Below are 18400 nucleotides of genomic sequence, written 5' to 3' on the forward strand. Positions count from 1 at the left end.
TTATAATAGCAGCAAAATATTTAGGATAAATTTAACAAAAGACATATTAAGTTTATAATTGCTGAGAGAAATTAAATAAGATTTCATAAATGGAGAGATATGTTTGTGGATTGGAAGACAATATATATATGTGTGTGTGTATATATATATATATATATATATATATATATACATATACAAAATTTTTTTTAATGGCTGAAAACAGCACAAATTTATTATCTTCCAGTTCTGGAGATCAGAGGTTCAACACAGATCACTGGATAAAATGAAGGTGTCAGGGCTTTCCCTGGTGGTCCAGTTGGTTAAGACTCCGCACTCTCAATGCAGGAGGCCCGGGTTCGATCCCTGGTCAGGGAACTAGATCCCATATGCTGCAACTAAGAGTTCACATGCCCTAACAACTAAGAGTTTGCATGCCGCAACTAAAGACCCCGTGTGCCACAACTAAGACCCAGCGCAGCCAAATAAATATTTTTTAAAAACTCAAGGTGTCAGCAGGGCTACATTTCTTTTTTTTTTTTAAGTGACGAATAGTTGATTTACAGTGTTGTGTTAGTTTTGGGTGTATAGCAAAATGATTCAGTTATACATATGTATACATTCTTTTTTTCTATTCTTTTCCATTCTGGTTTATTATGAGATATTGAATATAGTTCCCTGTGCTATACAGTAGGACCTTGCTGTTTATCCATCCTGTATATAATAGTTTGCATCTACCAACCCCAAACTCCCAGTCCATCCCTCTCCCCCGCACCCCTCCTGTGACCACAAGTCTGTTCTCTATGTCTGTGAGTCTGTTTCTGTTTTGTAGATAGGTTCATTTGTGTCATATTTTAGATTCCATATATAAGCAATATCATATGATATTTGTCTTCTCTGTCTGACTTACTTCACTTAGTATGATAATCTCTACTTCCATCCATTATTTCATTCTTTCTTATGGCCGAGTAGTATTATATATACGTACCACATCTTCCTTATCCATTCATCTGTCAATGGACATTTAGGTTGTTTCCATGTCTTGGCTATTGTAAATAGTGCTGCTATGAAAATAGTGGTGCATGTATCTTTTTGAATTATAGTTTTGTCTGGATATATGCCCAGGAGTGGGATTGCTGGATCACATGGCATCTCTATTTTTAGTTTTTTGAAGAACCTCCATACTGTTTTCCATAGTGGCTACACCAACTTACATTCCCACCAACAGTGTAGGAGGGTTCCCTTTTCTCCACACCCTCTCCAGCATTTGTTATTTGTAGAGTTTTTAATGATGGCCATTCTGAACACTGTGAGGTGATACCTCATTGTAGTGGGGTTTTTAAAATTAATTAATTTATTTATTTATTTATCTTTTGGCCACGTTGGGTCTTCGTTGCTGCGCGCAGGCTTTCTCTAGTTGCGGTGAGCGGGGGCTACTCTTTGTTGCGATGCGCGGTGGTTTCTCTTGTTGCGGAACATGGGCGCGGTGGTTTCTCTTATCGTGGAGCACGGGCTCTAGGCGCTCGGGCTTCAGTAGTTGTGGCATACGGGCTCAGTAGTTGTGGCTCGCAGGCTCTAGAGCTCAGGCTCAGTAGTTGTGGTGCATGGGCTTAGTTGCTCTGCGGCATGTGGGATCTTCCCGGACCAGGGGTCAAACCCATGTCCCCTGCATTGGCAGGTGGATTCTTAACCACTGCACCACTCAGGGAAGTCCCGTCATTATAGTTTTGATTTACATTTCTCTAATAATTAGCGATGCTGAGCATCTTGTCATGTGCCTCTTAGCCATCTGTATGTCTTCTTTAGAGAAATGACTATTTAGGTCTTCTGCCCATTTTTTGATTAGGTTGTTTGGTTTTTTTGTTGTTGTTGAGTTGTATGAGCTATTTGTATATTTCGGAAATTAAGCCCTTGTCAGTCGCATCATTTGCAAATATTTTCTCCCATTCCGTAGGTTGTCTTTTTGTTTATGGTTTCTTTGCTGTACAGAAGCTTGTAAGTTTGATTAGGTCCCGTTTGTTTATTTTTGCTTTTGTTTCTATTACCTTGGGAGACTGACCTGAGAAAACATTGGTATGATTTATGTCAGAGAATGTTTTGCCTATGCTTTCTTCTAGGAGTTTTATGGTGTTTTGTCTTATATTTAAGTCTTTAAGCCATTTTGAGTTTATTTTTGTGTGTGGTGTGAGGGTGCATTCTAACATCATTGATTTACATGCGGCTGTCCAACTTTCCCAACAGTGCTTGTTGAAGAGACTCTTTTCCAGTCCATATTCTTGCCTCCTTTGTCGAAGATTAATTGACTGTGTGGGTTTATTTCTGGGCTCTCTATTCTGTTCTGTTGATCCATATGTCTGCTTTTGTGCCAATACCATGCTGTTTTGATTACTTCAGCTTTGCAGTTTTGTGGAAGACAATATTTGTAAGATGTCATTTCTCTCCATGTTTGTCTACACATTCAGTGGAACTACAGCCCAATATCCCAGCAGGCTTTTTTTTTCTTTTTGGTATAAAAATACAAAAAAAAAAATCCTGGTAAAATTTCCACCCTGAACACTAGGTCTCTCACTTTTGGAACTCTGAGCTGCCAAATATAAAAACATATGAATTCTCTGAGGCCACCATGTTGTAAGGAAGCCCAAGCCATATGTTGAGGCTATGGGTAAGTGCTCCAGGTGACAGCTCAGTTGATCTCCCAGCCATCAGCCAGCATCAGTTGCAGCATGTGAGTGAAGCCATCTTTGACATCCAGCCTGGTGAGCCTTCAGGTGACTGTGGCCTTAGCAGACATCCCAGTGAATTGTGCAAGAGACTCCAAGCAAGAACTGTCCAGCCAAGTCCTTCCTGAATTCTTGTCCCATGAGATCATCAGAAAGATAAAATGGTTGTTTAAAAAAAATCATAGCAGCCTTATTATAATAGCCCCAACCTGGAAACACTCTAAATGTCCTTCAACAGTAGAAAGAATAAATAAAATGTGGTATATTCATATATTGGAATACTGCACAACAATGAAAATGAACAAATCATGGATTCATACAACAACATGGATGAAACTCACAGATATAACATTGAGTAAAAGAAGTTATACACAAGGGTACATATTGTATGAATGCATTTATATGTAGTTCAGAATCATGGTGATAAAGCAAGAGTAGTGGTAATCCTTGGGTGCACTGATTGGGAGGGGAGACAAAGGACCCTTCTGAGATGCTGGAAATGTTCTCTGTTTTGGTCTGGGTGGTGGTTGCAAAGGTATGCGTATGTGTGAAAACACTTCAGTGTGTGCAAGGTTTAGCCCAATTTAAAAATGAAAAACATGAGAGCCCAGACATAAATCCATGTACTTATGGTCAATTAATCTATGACAAAGAAGGCAAGAATATACAGTGGAGAAAAGACAGTCTCTTCAATAAGTGATGCTGGGAAAACTGGACAGCTACATGTAAAAGAATGACATTAGAACATCTTCTCACAGCATATAGAACAATAAACTCAAAATGGATTGAAGACCTAAATGTAAGATTGGAATCCATAAAACTCCTCGAAGAAAACATAAGCAGAACACTATAAAGAACTCTGTAAATAAGATGGGATATATATAAAATACAATACTATTCAGCCACAAAAAATAATGAATTTTTTTTGCCGTTAAAATTGGTTTTTATTTGTTCATTCTTTAGTAGAGATGTATAATGACTAGTCAGTATCCCTTATATAAAAGTCCCTGAAGATCAGCCATAGTTAAATTACCACTTCAGCCTTCTTTTCAGGGACAGCAATCTGTTTCCTTACATAAAAAATAATGAATTTTGTCATTTGCAACCACATGGATGGACCTGGAGGGTATTGTGTTTAGTGAAATAAGTCAGACAGAGAAAGACAAATACTGTATATTATCACTTATATGTGGAGTCTAAAAAATAAAACAAATGGATATAACAAGTAAAAATGAAAAACATGAATTAGGCTTAAAAAAAATTTTTTTTGAGGTATAGTTGATTTACAATGTTGTGCCAGGGTTTTTTTTTCTTTTTTTTTTTAGCGTTACGCGGGCCTCTCACCGCTGCGGCCTCTCCCGTTGCGGAGCACAGGCTCCGGACGCGCAGGCTCAGTGGCCATGGCTCACGGGCCCAGCCGCTCCGCGGCACGTGGGATCCTCCCCGACCGGGACACGAACCCGCATCCCCTGCATCGGCAGGCGGACTCTCAACCACTGCGCCACCAGGGAAGCCCTGTGCCAGGGTTTTATTTTATTTTGGCTCCACCGTGCAGCACGTGGGATCTTAGTTCCCCGACCAAGGATCAAACCTGCGCCCCTTGCATTGGGAGCGTGGAGTCTTAACCACTGACAACCAGGGAAGTCCCCAGAGTTTTATTTTAAAGATATTATACCATTAAGTTGGCTTGAGGTGGAGAAAACAAAGTTATTGCACGCCCAAAACCCAAGAAGGCGATTAAAAAGGTATGTTCTTGGAACAGTCTGACTCTAGGAATGAATGAAGTTGATTTGATTCAATCAAGGAGTAACTAGAATAATATGAAAAATATTAGTTGGTCTAGCTCTCAGAAGAGCAGTAGTGAAAGAATGAAAATTAAAGGAATGAAGTTAGGAATATTAAATTGGAGGAACTGAGGGATTTTCATAGGAATATGGTTGATAACGTAGAGTATCAAGCAGATTTTTTTTGTGCTCAATAGAACAGAACAGAGGATTGAGACATAGGCCACAGGATTTCAATATGGAGGAAAAAACAACAACCACCTGGTGTGTACCTCACACTATATGCAAAATTAATTTGAGTTGGATCATACACTTACATATGAAAGCTAAAACTGTGGGGACTTCCCTGGTGGTCCAGTGGTTAAGACTGTGTGCTCCCAATGCAGGGGGCCCAGGTTTGATTTCTGGTCAGGGAACTAGATCCCACATGCTGCAACTAAGAGTCCACATAACGCAACTAAAAAAAAAAAAAGAAGATCCCGTACATGGCAATGAAGATCGCACGTGTGGCAACTAAGACCTGTGCAGCCAAATAAATAAATATATTTTTTAAAAAAAGCTAAAACTGTAAAGCTTCTAGAAGAAAAGATAGGAGAAAATCGTGAGCTTTGGGGTAGACAAAGATTTTTTTTAAACCTGACACGAAAAACTCTAACCATAAAATAAGTAATTCACAAGTTGAATTTTCTCAGAAGAAAATACCCCAAATAAAAAATTTCTACTCATCCAAAGATATTAAAGTGAAAAGGAAAGCCACGACTCAGAGAATATATTTTAGATAATATATGTCTGGCCCAGAACTCATATCCAGACATAAAGAACTCCTATACATCAAAGAAGCCAATTTAGTGCCTGTCAACAGGCATTTTACAAAGAAGATATACAGGGACTTCCCTGGTGGTGCAGTGGTTAAGAATCTGCCTGCCAATGCAGGGGACACGGGTTCGAGCCCTGGTCCAGGAAGATCCCACATGCCGTGTAGCAACTAAGCACACATGCCACAACTACTGAGCCCATGCACCACAACTACTGAAGCCTGCGCGCCTAGAGCCTGTGCTCCGCCGAAGAGAAGCCACCGCAACGAGAAGCCCATGCACCGCAACAAAGAGTAGCCTCCGCTCGCCACAGTTAGAGAAAGCCCATGCAGCAACGAAGACCCAATGCAGCCAAAAATAAATAAATAAATAAAATCTACCTTTAAAAAAAAAAAAAAGAACGGCCATCATTAAAAAGTCTAAAAATAAGTCTAAAAATAACAAATGTTGGAGAGGGTGTGGGAAAAGGGAACCCTCCTTTTGGTGGGAATGTAAGTTGGTGCAGCCACTGTGGAAAACAGTATGGAGGTTCCTCAAAAAACTAAAAGTAGAGATGCCATGTGATCCAGCAATCCCACTCCTGGGCATATATCTGGACAAAACTATAATTCGAAAAGCGACTTGCACCCCCTCTGTTCATAGCACTATTCACAATAGCCGAGACATGGAAACAACCTAAAATGTCCATCAACAGATGAATGAATACAGATGTGGTGCATATATATATACAATGGAATACTACTCAGCCATAAAAGAATGAAATAATGCCATTTGCAGCAACATGGATGGACCTAGAGATTATCATACTAAGTGAATTAAGTCAGAAAGAGAAAGACAAATACCATATGATATCACTTATATGTGGAATCTAAAATATGACATAAATGAACTTATTTATGAAACAGAGACAGATGCACAGACAGAGAGAGCAGACCTGTGGTTGCCAAGGGGGAGGGGGGCAGGCAGTGTTGGATTGGGCGTTTGGGATTAGCAGATGCAAACTACTATATATAGGATGGTTAAATAACAAGGTCCTACTGTAGAGCACAGAGAACTGTATTCAATACCCTGTGATAACCATAATGGAAAAGAATATGAAAAAGAATATATATATGTATAACTGAATCACTCTGCTGTACACCAGAAACTAACATTGTAAATCAACTATACTTCAAAAAAAACCTAAAGTAAAAAACTAAAAAAAACTCACAAAATGGCACTTTAGCCATGTCAACTACTTCATCTTCCTTTCTTCTATCTAATACCTACTGTAAAAAAGTTTTTAAACAAACTTACTAAAAAGTTAAATCAGATTTATTTGAGATTTACCCCGAGTGGAGTCATAAACCAACCCAAAGGTGGCAGCAGAAGAAGAAGGTGAAACAGATGGAGTATCTTTTAGCTACTCTTGTTTAAAAAAAAAAAAAAATCATTTAGTAAAATGTCAGTTATCTGCTGAGGGAAATCTACACAACGTTTAACTCATTGAATTTTCTATTTACCAATGAGGCATAAATATAATATTAAAAACAGTAGAAGAGTTTGAAACTAGGTAGAGGTGGTGACCGTATAGCACTGTGAATGCAGCAAGCACTGCTGAACTGTACACCTTAAAATGTTTAATTTTATATCTATTTCGTCTCACTTTTTTTTTAATGAATTTTGTTTTTGGCAGGCCACGTGGCTTTCGGCTTCTTAATTCCCCGACCGGGGATTTAACCCGCACCCTCCGCAGTGAAAGCGGGGAGCCCTAATCACTGGACCGCCAGGGAATTTCCCATCTCAATTTTTAAAAGTATTCAATAAAACAGTAGAAGACAAAAAAAGCTATGTGCCTTTTGCTGTATGTAAACGACGCCTCCAATGGAACCCTAATGCATACAGCTAAAGCTATACTCAGAAAAATTTATAGTCATTAATATTTTATTAACAAAAATACTAAAAATAAAGGAACTATGTATTTAATTCAATAAACTATCAAACTAATGATAAAACAGAATTAACAAAGAGAAAAGTTGATATGAAGGAAGTAGAACACAAAAAAGAAAAATGAATAAATGAAAATGTTATTTCTTTTAAGATATGAATAAAATAGAGCAACAAAATAGGTTTGCAAAAGACTTGGGTTCCATCAGTGGTTCTCGTGATTTTGTGTTTAAACTTTGGTGCTGTGTTCAACAAAACCATAATAATTGGGTTTGGTGCGGAGTTCATTTATTAAATTGAAAAAAATCCGTTGACCATCGAGATCCTGAAGACGCTGTTTTATAATCTGGCAGGAAAACCCAAGTTTAAGAACTCTGATTTCAGCTGCTACCTGTCCTGCAGTTGCAGGTGCTTGGCCATTTACCCACATTGATTAGCTCATTCAGGCACGCGATGGCTCCTGCCAGTAAGGTGCTGTCCTCATCCTGGAGATGAAGTTGCCCCGGGGCCCCTGCTGGGATGTGGCTGTGAATTCAGGGTGACCCAGGAAGGCAGGAAGAAGCCCTCGGGGTTCAAGGGCCCCGGAGGCGCCTCGGCAGGTGCAAACAGGCTCCGCGTGTCGGGAGCCGAGGCCAGAGGCGCGGTTCCGCAGGGCCTGCCGGCTAGAGCGACGCAGGTGTGGGCCCCGCGGCGGGCGGGCGGGGTGGGTGCGCTGAGCTGTGGCCAGGAGCGGGTCGGGGAGCGGGTCGGGGAGGGGGCCGGGGCCGGGCGGGGCAGGCGGGCGCAGCGCCCCCTGCGCAGACGGGGCAGCGGGCGCGCGGGCGGCGGGCGCGCGCGGGGCACAGCGGGCGCGCGGCGGAGCGGGAACGCGCGGCGAAGAGGCCTGCGCACCAAGGGTGCGGGAGCCATGCGGCGGGCGAGGAGCGGCGCGGCGGCCAAGCCACGCGGGCAGAAGCGGTCCGGGGCCTCCAGGGCCCCCGCGGCCGCCGCCTCGGCCCCCGGCGCCGACCGCGCACGGAGGCCCGCGGGCCAGGCCGGGGGCGGGAGCCGCGCGGCGGCGAGGCAGCCGTCGGCCAAGCGGCGGCCGCAGTCGTCGCCTCGGGCGCAGGAGGCGGGCGCCGGAGAGCCGCCGCCGGAGCCGCCGCTGCCCCCGCCTCCGCCCGCAGCGCCCTCGGCGTCCGAGCTGGACCTGGGCGAGCAGCGGGAGCGCTGGGAGACGTTCCAGAAGCGGCAGAGGCTCAGCTTCGAGGGCGCCGCCAAGCTGCTGCTGGACACCTAGTGAGTGCGGCGCGGCCGGGCTGGCGCCTGTAACGTCCCCGCGGCGCCCGAGCCGCGCACCGGCCGGACAAAGGCCTCCCCGCTCGGCCAGCGCCGCGCGCCAAGGCGGCGGCCTTCCCGCGCAGAGGGTCGGCCCGGCTCTCCGGTCCCCGAGCTGCTTTTGTGTTTGCGCACGTGTTTGGAGAGCGGCTGGGGGAGGGGGCGGGGCAGGGCCGGGGTGAGAGGCGCTGGGACAGTTCGGAGCCGCCCGGGAGGCCGGTGGCCCCTGTTACTGCGCGCGCGCTGCGCGGAGCCGGGCGGCGGGGAGGAGCGCGCGGGCCGCTCGGGTTCGGAACCGCCGCGGGGGCCCGAGGGCCGGGGCTCCGCGTCCCCCGGGTTTGCCGCCGCGGGGCGAGGACCCCGGCTCCCCGGCGGCCGGAGGAGGACTTCGGAGGGTCCGTGGAGCTCGCAGTGAGCTGTTAGCCCTGGGGGGCGCCTCGTCGTCTCCAGATGGGGCCCCTGCCCCGTAGCACAGTTGTGCTACCGAGAAGTAGTTTAGCGCCCTAAATATCTCAGAATCCGTCGTCTTATGCTAGAAAACCCAAGAGAAAACAAAGCAACCTAACAATTGCATAGCAACCTGAGGATTACTCCTTTTCTTGAGCAAAAATGTTCCTTTGTCCTTGTTCTGTAAGAAATTCTCTTCATTAGGACGAGTCTTCTCAGAGATGGAATATTGGGTTTTCCGTGTGCTTCACTTTTTGGTTCATCATCTTGGACTATAGGCTGAACATTTTTCAGTATACATCATCATTCAGTGTTTCTGAGCTAAGGTGTGCCAGCTACTGCTCAGTGTGGGGAATATAAAGATGTCAGAAACGTAGAACGAAAGTTTGAATTTATACTTTAAAACAAACTGATAAATGGCCAAGAAAAAGATTTTAAAATGTTGACGTGAAAGGGTGAGATTTTTTTTAACTTATCAGATTGGCGCAAGTCACATACATTTGTTAAAAAACCAAAACTCAGTAAATTAAAAATATATTAAACAATAATCGATGTTATTGTTAAAACGTTATTGTACGGAAAATAATCTCAGGAACATAGAGCAAACAGTTAACTGTGGATCCCTCTGGGTGTTAGGACTTATGAGACTTTCATTTTTTACATTATCAAATGTTGTAATGTTTGCGTTTTACCATAAGCATTATTTGTGTCTGCAGAAAAAAATACATCAAATTAACGGAGTCAACTTGTACAGAAACGTGAGAAAGCATTCAGTCTTGGTAACCAAATAAATGCAAAATAAGACTGCAGCGAGCTATTTTTCCTGTAATTATTGCTTGAGAAGATTCAGTGAAATGTTTTCTCAATCATTACTGATAAGAGTGTTCAGCCCTTTTGGAAAGCAGTTGGATGATATTTATCAAATCTTAATGTTCAACGAAGGGCCTGACTTATAAGTTTTAAAAAGATTCAAGTTGTACGTAATGTGTACGGGTAGCTCTGTAAAAAACCACGTATATGCAAAATACCGGAGGAGAATACAGCAGAATTACAGGAGCCTTTTGTTAACTTTCTCCGGACTCGTCAGGTCTCCTTTCTTTTTCATGGCGGCCTGTACGCCTTTATCACAAGTCATGTAAATAGTCAGTTAATTTGTTTGATGGCTGCTCCAGGTCCCTGTGGCCAGGACCCCATCTGCTGTATCTTGTTTACTGCCTTCTCCCCAGTGCCTCGCTTGTAAAAAATCTTAGTAAGTATTTGCCATGTAAATGAAAACGTTCGGGTGGCTGGATTAGGGTCCTCCACCCAGTTCTCTTTTTTCCATACTTTGGAATGCTTTATTTTACAACTTAACACCATAGAAGTGGAAAAAAGAGCTCACATACAAAGAAGGTACTGAATCCTTTTGTAAAACTGACAGTGCCTCCTCAGAAGCAGGAACACATCTGGTTGTCCCGTAAAGACTTCTCTCCCATCTTGCTTCTTTCTTTCAACCATGGCCTGACTATTCAGAAACCCTCATCTTCCTGATTTGTGTTCCCTTCAGTGAATACCAGGGCCTGGTGAAACACACAGGAGGCTGCCACTGTGGGGCGGTTCGCTTTGAAGTCTGGGCCTCGGCAGACCTGCACATCTTTGACTGCAAGTGAGTGTTTTCTCTTCCCAAGTTGCTTAGACGTTAGAAGTTGTGTTAGATGTTTTCATTAATGAAAAAGGTTTTAAAGACTGGGGGAGGCTAAAAATAACAGCCCGCTGTGTGTGACACAGCTCAGTCTTGCAGCACAGCCCCAGGGGATGTGGAGCAGGGCCCTCGACTTGTGCCCAGCAGATTGCCCCAGAGACACCGGTGCAGGGGCTGGGGGCTGGCGGTGGGAGTGCTTCCCCAGAGACCTTGCGGCTGGGCACTGAATGAAAGGCCTTGAGCAGAGTCTTCGGGAGTTGGGTGAGGTGAGGTGAGGTCAGGGCGTACGCACCTGGAAGCTTGCCATGCCCCAGGCCACCTGGCCCCGTTGCTCCAGGTGAGGCAGGCAGTGCTGCCAGGATCGGTGGAGCGCCTGCTGTCAGCACCTCCCAGACCTTGTGATAGAACAGGGTCTCCAGGCTCTGACTTCTGTCTGACCCGTAGTTGGTGTGTAACTGATTATGCAACAGTATCCAGTCCTTTTGCCCCTTGGTGCTGTGGTGCCTGAATTACATGTGAAGAATAAATAAATAAATACCGTGGAATTCCTCCCACGGGGAGCTGACCCTGCTGCTAAACAGTGCGGTCCAGATTGAAGAAGCAGCCCCTGGAATAAGTTGTTAGAGGATTTTATACGAAATTAGAGTTTTTTAAAAGGTGGACTAAAACGGGGGGGGACTTATATTTAATTCTGAGGATGTGATTCTGAGGACCTGTTTGACGTGGAGCTGGGCTTTCTGTGATGTGCAGATGAGGACAGAGGGAAACCTAAGCTTCCTTATCCGTTTCTGGTGAGGATACCCCAGGGGCAGAAGGTCGTAGCTCTGCCTGCTGCTTGTTTTCTACTGTCTCCAGAATCCAGCAGTTCCCTTCACCGTAGTAAACCAAGGGTGGGCGGCAGGAGCGTGGTTCTCCGGGTCCTGGTTTCCTGAGGGGTGCGTGGCCTGCACTGCTGGCTGTGGGACCCGTGGGCCCTCCTGCACACACAGAGCAGAGGCCCCAGGCCGCTGGCCCTCCTGCCCCAGCTGCCCTTCCTGGGATGGCGCTGCAAGGGGCTTCACCTCAAGGGTCAGCTGGCTCCTGGGACGGGGCAGGTTGGGCCCCGGGGGGAACTCAGAGGGTGCAGGTGGTCGTTCACAGTCTGAGGTCTGCTCGTGTCTTTCTGTAGCTGCAGTATTTGCAAGAAGAAGCAGAATAGACACTTCATTGTTCCCGCCTCGCGCTTCAAGCTCCTCAAGGTGAGTGTCGTGAGTGGGGCTTACAGGGTGCCAGGCGCAGGGGGCCTCCCGGGCCGTATGCTTTCCCCTGTCACCCAGCTGTCATTCCCCCCTTTATATTGGGTTGGCCAAAAAGTTTGTTTGAGTTTTTCTGTGAGATGTTATGGAAAAACCCAAACGAACTTTTTGGCCAACCCAGTATTTTTGGATAGATATTTGATATTACAGTGGAAACATGTACAAACACAGAGAATCAAAAATAAATAAGATCACCCAAATCCTGTCAATCAAAGGTAACCACCGGTTGTGTTCTGCTGAATATCCTTGCATGTTATTTTGGACATGGATGAATACATCTAAATAAATCATGTGTGCTTTTATCAAGGTAGAATTTTACCTTTTTATCTGCTTTATAACTGACTTTTATCATTTCTCGATGAAAAATAAATGATTGAAAAGATTTTTAACTTTAGTATTTGGGGGCGTTTTCTGTGCTTGGTACCAGATTTGCAAAGTACAGAGTCGATACATACACGGTGAAAGGCCTCCCCTCCACTGGCCCTCATGCCCCTGGCCTCTCCCCGCGCCTACAACTGTTTCGTAGTTTACTTACAGACTTCTTGCTGTGTCTGTAGCATATTTCGTTGCATGAATGTACCACGAGCGACCTTCTACGTTTGAACTTCTAGGTTGAGTGCAGTGCTGTCGTAAACTTCCCTGTGTATAAATCTTTGACAGTTTAGACATTATGTCTTTGGATCAATTCTTCTGGAAGTAAAATCTCCGGTTTAAAAAAGGCTTCGGCAGGCTTTGCTCCCTGGGGGGTGGGGGGGCGGGGCTCTGGCCTGTCCTCCGCTCCCATTGCCCTGCCCCGGGCCCGACAGAGGCCTTGCCTTGGGCATCATGCGCAGTGCCTGTCGGGTCGGGAGGGCTTCCCGGAACCACCTTTGGTCGAGTCTGCGCTCCTGGCCCTGGGGCCTCGGCATGCAGTGGCCCCTCGGTGAGTGTCTGGGAGGAAAAGCTGAGATTTAATTCCAGACGCTTCAGGCCAGGGTGGCTCCTTGTCTGTGTCTGCCCTCGATCCTGGGGTGGGTGTCTGGTCGGGGTGGGAGCGCCGGCGGGCAGCAGACCTGCCCTCGCCTTTCCCGCGAGCCCCCCTCGGGTGCCAGCTGGAGGCTGTGGCCCCAGCCCCCCAAGACAGGCGGCTCCCGAAGGCACGCGGGCGGCCGGCGTCTTGCGGCCTCGGAGTTGGCAGCGCCCCCGCCATCCCACCCCCGTGGGCCTGCTTCCCCGGCCGCCCTGGCGTCTGGAGCACCCGCTCTCTTCTTCCGCCCGGCCTGGTGAAGGAGAGAGCAGTTTTCCGTTTGTTCGTTAAGTACAAACCTCCTTCCTTGATTCAGCAGTGTTTATGGGGCAGCTGCTGTGTGCCAGGCTGCGCTCCACTGAAACCCCGCAGCTGTCGTGGCAGACAGGGCCCTTGTCCCCTGGGACCTCACGCCTCATGGGGGAGACAGAGGAACGGGACGAGGCCCGGAAGTGCCCAGTGGAGGATGGGAGCGGGGCAGCGTGACGGAGGCTGGCCGGTGGCGAGTCTCGGCGGCTAGGGCAGGCCCCTCTGGCGCTTCGATGCCGAGGCACGGGGCGGGTACGGCGCCGGGGTGCGCTTGGCGTGTGCGAGGAGCTGCACGGTGGCCCTCGTGGCCGCAGGGTGGAGGTGAACCAGCGGACCGAGCTGGGGCTGGAGAGAGGCCGGAGTGGATGAGGAGACAGGTTTTGTCCTCTGGAGAGTGAAGCCTGGGGAGGGTTTTAAGCGGGGCGGGGACGACATGTGCTTCAGTGTTTGAAAAGCGCGCGGTGGCCGCCGCGTGCAGAGAGGATGGTGAGGAGGTGAGTATGGAGGCGGGGTGGGGGAGGGTGGCAGCCGTGGGGACGGGCAGACAGTGATCAATGGAGATGTGTTTTGGAGCGGGTGGTTCTCGGAGTCCAGGTTGTGCACGGCCACCGGAGGGCTCGTTAGACAAATCGCTGGGCCCCCTCCTGACTGTGCAGGTCTTGGGGGGGCGGGGTGGGCACAAGATGGACGTTTCTCGCAAGTTCTCAGGTGACGGTGACGCGGCTGGTCCTGGGACCACGCGCTGAGAGCCGCTGCTCAAGAGGAAGGACGGGGTGTGAAGAGCGGAGGAGGAGGTTGGGCCTCCGAGCAGCCGGTCGCCTGGAGATGCCAGGTCCTGGGGGAGAAGCCAGCGCGGAAGGTGCTGGACTCACATCCGGTTCTTGAGAAGGTTGAGGTGAAGCGTCGTGAGCGCTGACAGAGGCGGAGCCAGGGGGTGGGCAGTCGCACACGTGTGTGTCTGGAGTCGTGGGGTGAGGGCAGCTGGGCAGACGGTGCAGTCCAACACGTGGGGGCCCAGGACCCAGCACGTACAGGGAGTGGAGCGGAGGGGCCTGAGAAGGGTGGCCGGTGGGGAGGGAGGAAGAGCCTGCAGGGTGGGGCGGGTTCAGAGGGGCAAGAGTCCGGGGGTCAGGAGAAGTAACCGTTAGACTTGCCAGTGGGGGACACTGGTGATTTCTCATTGGGCAGGAAGACGGAAGCGAGCAGGGAGGGTGAGTGTATAGCAGCGTCATGACGATGGACCACGCGCTGTAGCGGCCAGCAGGGTGGGGGTCAGGCAGGTGGACGTGTGGACACTATGGGACGGGGTCTGCGTGTCACCGGTGGGCCCTCGTGCTGAATGAGGTCCAGGAGGCTGTGAGCCGGCGTCTCAGGCCTCCCGAGGGTTTCCTGGGGGAAACCGTACGCCCAGATAACTCTGCAAGGTTTGGGACCCCTTGGCTGTTCTTTGCGGCCTCCCTGTGGGGTGAGAAGAGGCCCCCCTGGGAACAGTCTTTCAATGCAGCTCTGAGGGCCTGTCTCCCGTGGTGGCCGGGGAAGACCCGTAAAAAGCTCTGACCCTTCAGCCCCCCAGTGTCTCCCTGGAGAGAAGCTGCTGCTTTCTTGGTTATTTCTTTAAAAGCACATGCCAGGATGTATGTATGCTTTTTAAAAATAGGAATGTTAGTATGCTACACAAATTGTTTTAAACCTTGCCTTTGCACCTAACTTTGTAACCTTGGAGATTGTTCCCTAGTAGTATTTGTAAGTAGAACTGCCTTATTTTTTCCAAAAGTTGCTGAGATTCCATTTTTATGCCCGTCCGTGATTGCTCTAACCAGTCTTCTGTTGATCGACAGTTTCAGAGTTTCTAACGTTCAGCTTTTACAAATGCTGCGTTAACATCTACATACATCTCATTGGATAAAATACGGAATTTTAATTGCAGGATACATTTCTAGAAGGGGAATTGCTGTGTTAAACGATATGTGCATTTTACAATTTTAGTAGATGTTACCAAATTTATGGGTTTACATTCCTGTGACTCATATCCGAGTGAGTGTTTCTCTACACATGCAATATCATTAGCTCACTGTTTTGTTTTTTTGGACGTAAAAATTGTCTTAGCCCTCAAATTAACTATAACTTTCAATTACCTATAATACGCGTATACCTTAGGCTTCTATTAAGGTGTTTTTTTTTTAACATCTTTATTGGAGTATAATTGCTTTACAATGTTCTGTTAGTTTCTGCTGTATAACAAAATGAGTCAGCTCTATGCATACGTATATCCCCATATCCCCTCCCTCTTGTGTCTCCCGCCCTCCCACCCTCCCTGTCACACCCCTCTAGGGGGTCACAAAGCACCGACCTGATCTCCCTGTGCTATGCGGCTGCTTCCCACTAGCTATCTATTTTATATCTGGTAGTGTATATATGTCCATGCCCCTCTCTCACTTTGTCCCAGCTTACCCTTCCCCCTCCCCGTGTCCTCAAGTCCACTCTCTACGTCTGCGTCTTTATTCCTGTCCTGCCCCTAGGTTCATCAGAACCTTTTTTTTTTTTTTTAGATTCCATATATGTGTTAGCATACGGTATTTGTTTTTCTCTTTCTGACTTCACTCTGTATGACAGACTCTAGGTCCATACACTTCACTACAAATAACTCAATTTTGTTTCTTTTTGTGGCTGAGTAATATTCCATCATATATATGTGCCATGTCTTCTTTATCCATTCGTCTGTCGATGGGCGTTTAGGTTGCTTCCATGTCCTGGCTATTGTAAATAGAGCTGCAGTGAACATTGTGGTACGTGACTCTTTTTGAATTATGGTTTTCTCAGGGTATATGCCCAGTAGTGGGATTGCTGGGTCGTACGGTAGTTCTATTTTTAGTCTTTTAAGGAACCTCCAGACTGTTCTCCATAGCGGCTGTATCAATTTACATTCCCACCAACAGTGCAAGAGGGTTCCCTTTTCTCCACACCCTCTCCAGCATTTGTTGTTTGTAGATTTTCTGATGATGGCCATTCTGACCGGTGTGAGGTGATACCTCATTGTAGTTTTGATTTGCATTTCTCTAATTATTAGTGATGTTGAGCATCTTTTCATGTGTTTGTTGGCCATCTGTATGTCTTCTTTGGAGAAATGTCTGTTTTTCTGCCCATTTTTGGATTGGGTTGTTTGTTTTTTTGGTATTATAGCTCACTTTTTAATTTTTGCCCCGAGTGAAAACTACCTCATTGCAGTTTGTGAGTGTGGATATTTCACAGCTAAAGAGAGATTTGTTTTCCCCATTCCTCTGAACTGTCTGTTCGCATCCTCTGCCCAGTTTCCCGTTTGTGTTCTCCATTAAGGAAATTAGCCTGTGACGTCTGACAGATGTTCTTTCCTACTTGGTCCTTTGTAGATGAATTTGAGTCCAGTGAGTGTGTTCTTAGGACCTTGAGTTTGGGGACACGGGGACCCAGTCCCTCGGCTGACCCCCCCCCTCCCCGGTTTAGGCCGGGGATGCAGGGCAAGCTCGAGGCCGGGGTGTTCTGTGTGCAGCTGACTAGGGAGAAGCCCTGAGCTGTCACACTCCAGGCTGACGGGTCTCTGGGCCGTGCAGATGGGGCCCCGACCTCAGGTTGGACGTGACCCCGGGAGCCTGGCGAGTTGGGTTTCCCCATTGAGCCTTTTAGACGATTCGTCTTTGTAAACAACAACTGAAGCTCCTTGTCTGTGTCCCTCAGGGAGCCGAGAGCATCACCACATACACCTTCAACACCCACAAGGCGCAGCACACCTTCTGTAAGAGGTGCGGCGTCCAGAGCTTTTATTCTCCCCGCTCCAACCCCGGAGGCTTCGGTGAGTGAAGGGGGCCAAGCTCGGGGCACCGACGCCCTGCGGCCACGCGGATGGGAAGCTTGGGGAGGGCGCTCTGGTGTCACAGGCTGCCTCCTGCCTGGCCAGGCCCCTCACACGTGTGTGAGGAACGGGGCTCACCAGCAGAGCTCTCTCCTGGCCCTGGCCCTTCTGAGACCATCCGGATCCTGACCCGCATTTCCTGCCGCCGAGGGAGCTGGACTTTGCTGGGGCTGACGGTGGAGGGTAGAGAGAGGCCGGGGGCCTGGGGGCGGGGGAGGGAGTGAGGGAGGCAAGAGTGAGGGGCAGGGATGATGCCAGTAAAAAAATTTGGGTTTGTTCAAACACAAGCACAGAAACCCCAAGCCCGTCTTCGGGTCCTACTTAGATCTGGGGGCAGAGCGTCCCACCTTAGACAGTTGTCGAGAATGACACCAGCTGCCGTGCGAATCGGGTGGGACGTAGCCGTGGAGGATGCTCCTGGAATCCCGGCCCCGCAGAGACGCAGCCTCCAGAGCTGCAGTGGGGCAGCTGCGACAGCCTCGAGCCTGGGGGGGGGGGGGGGGGCGGAGCGTGTGACGTCACCCTGCCTCCCCCCCCCCCCGCCCCGTTCTCCCCGTAGCAGCTCCCGTTTCCTCTTCATCTGTCACACGGAAAGTCTTTCCTGCTGACCTTCCTGTACGGATGGGGAGGTGTTTATTGCTCAGAAAGCTGCCCCTCTGAGCCCTGGACCAGGCCTGTGAAACCTCCAGGCTGCCAGGCGGAGGTGGCTCTGGGCTCGAGGCCTCCCCCGCCTTTGTCCTCCCAGCTTGGTACTGAGTGAGGTCCAGCCGCGAGTCCCTGGCCCCCATCTCAGAGATGGGGGGAGTGGGCCAGCAGCAGGGGCGCAGGGCCCCTCGGAGAGCCCACTTCCTGCGACACCTGCGGGCTGGGTTGGTCTGAGAGCCACACTGCTGCCGGGTCTCACGCCCCCCCTGGCTTCCCTGTAGGGATCGCCCCCCACTGCCTGGACGAGGGCACCGTGCGCAGCGTGGTGGTCGAGGAGTTCAACGGCAGCGACTGGGAGAAGGCCATGAAGGAGCACAAGACCATCAAGAGCATGTCTAAGGAGTGAGCCCCTGCCCCCTCCCGCAGGAGGGCCCGTGGCCGCCCCCATCTCCGCAGTCAGCTCTGGCACCAGTGTCTTCAGGCAGCTCTTGTCCTCCCTCGGCTCAGATTTTGACATAGGCTAGCTGACACCCTTCTATCTCTTCCCGACTTTTGTGTGATCTTTTAGAAAAATAAATATTTTTAACATT

The 18400-nt window shown here is 48.5% G+C and overlaps 1 protein-coding gene and 1 non-coding gene across 2 annotated transcripts; both read left to right on the forward strand.

Moving 5' to 3' along the window:
* Positions 1-283: 283 nt before the first annotated feature.
* Positions 284-357, forward strand: TRNAE-CUC (transfer RNA glutamic acid (anticodon CUC)). Its single transcript has one exon. It is a non-coding gene; the product is annotated as a tRNA-Glu (tRNA).
* Positions 358-8103: 7746 nt separating this feature from the next.
* CENPV (centromere protein V) lies at positions 8104-18400 on the forward strand. Its single transcript, XM_030861348.3, has 5 exons — positions 8104-8502; positions 10535-10633; positions 11838-11907; positions 16991-17105; positions 18092-18400. The coding sequence occupies exons 1-5, from the start codon at positions 8132-8134 to the stop codon at positions 18214-18216; spliced, it is 780 nt and encodes a 259-aa protein (XP_030717208.1). The 5' UTR covers positions 8104-8131; the 3' UTR covers positions 18217-18400.

Source organism: Globicephala melas, chromosome 20, assembly GCF_963455315.2.
Source record: "Globicephala melas chromosome 20, mGloMel1.2, whole genome shotgun sequence".
NCBI lineage: Eukaryota > Metazoa > Chordata > Mammalia > Artiodactyla > Delphinidae > Globicephala > Globicephala melas.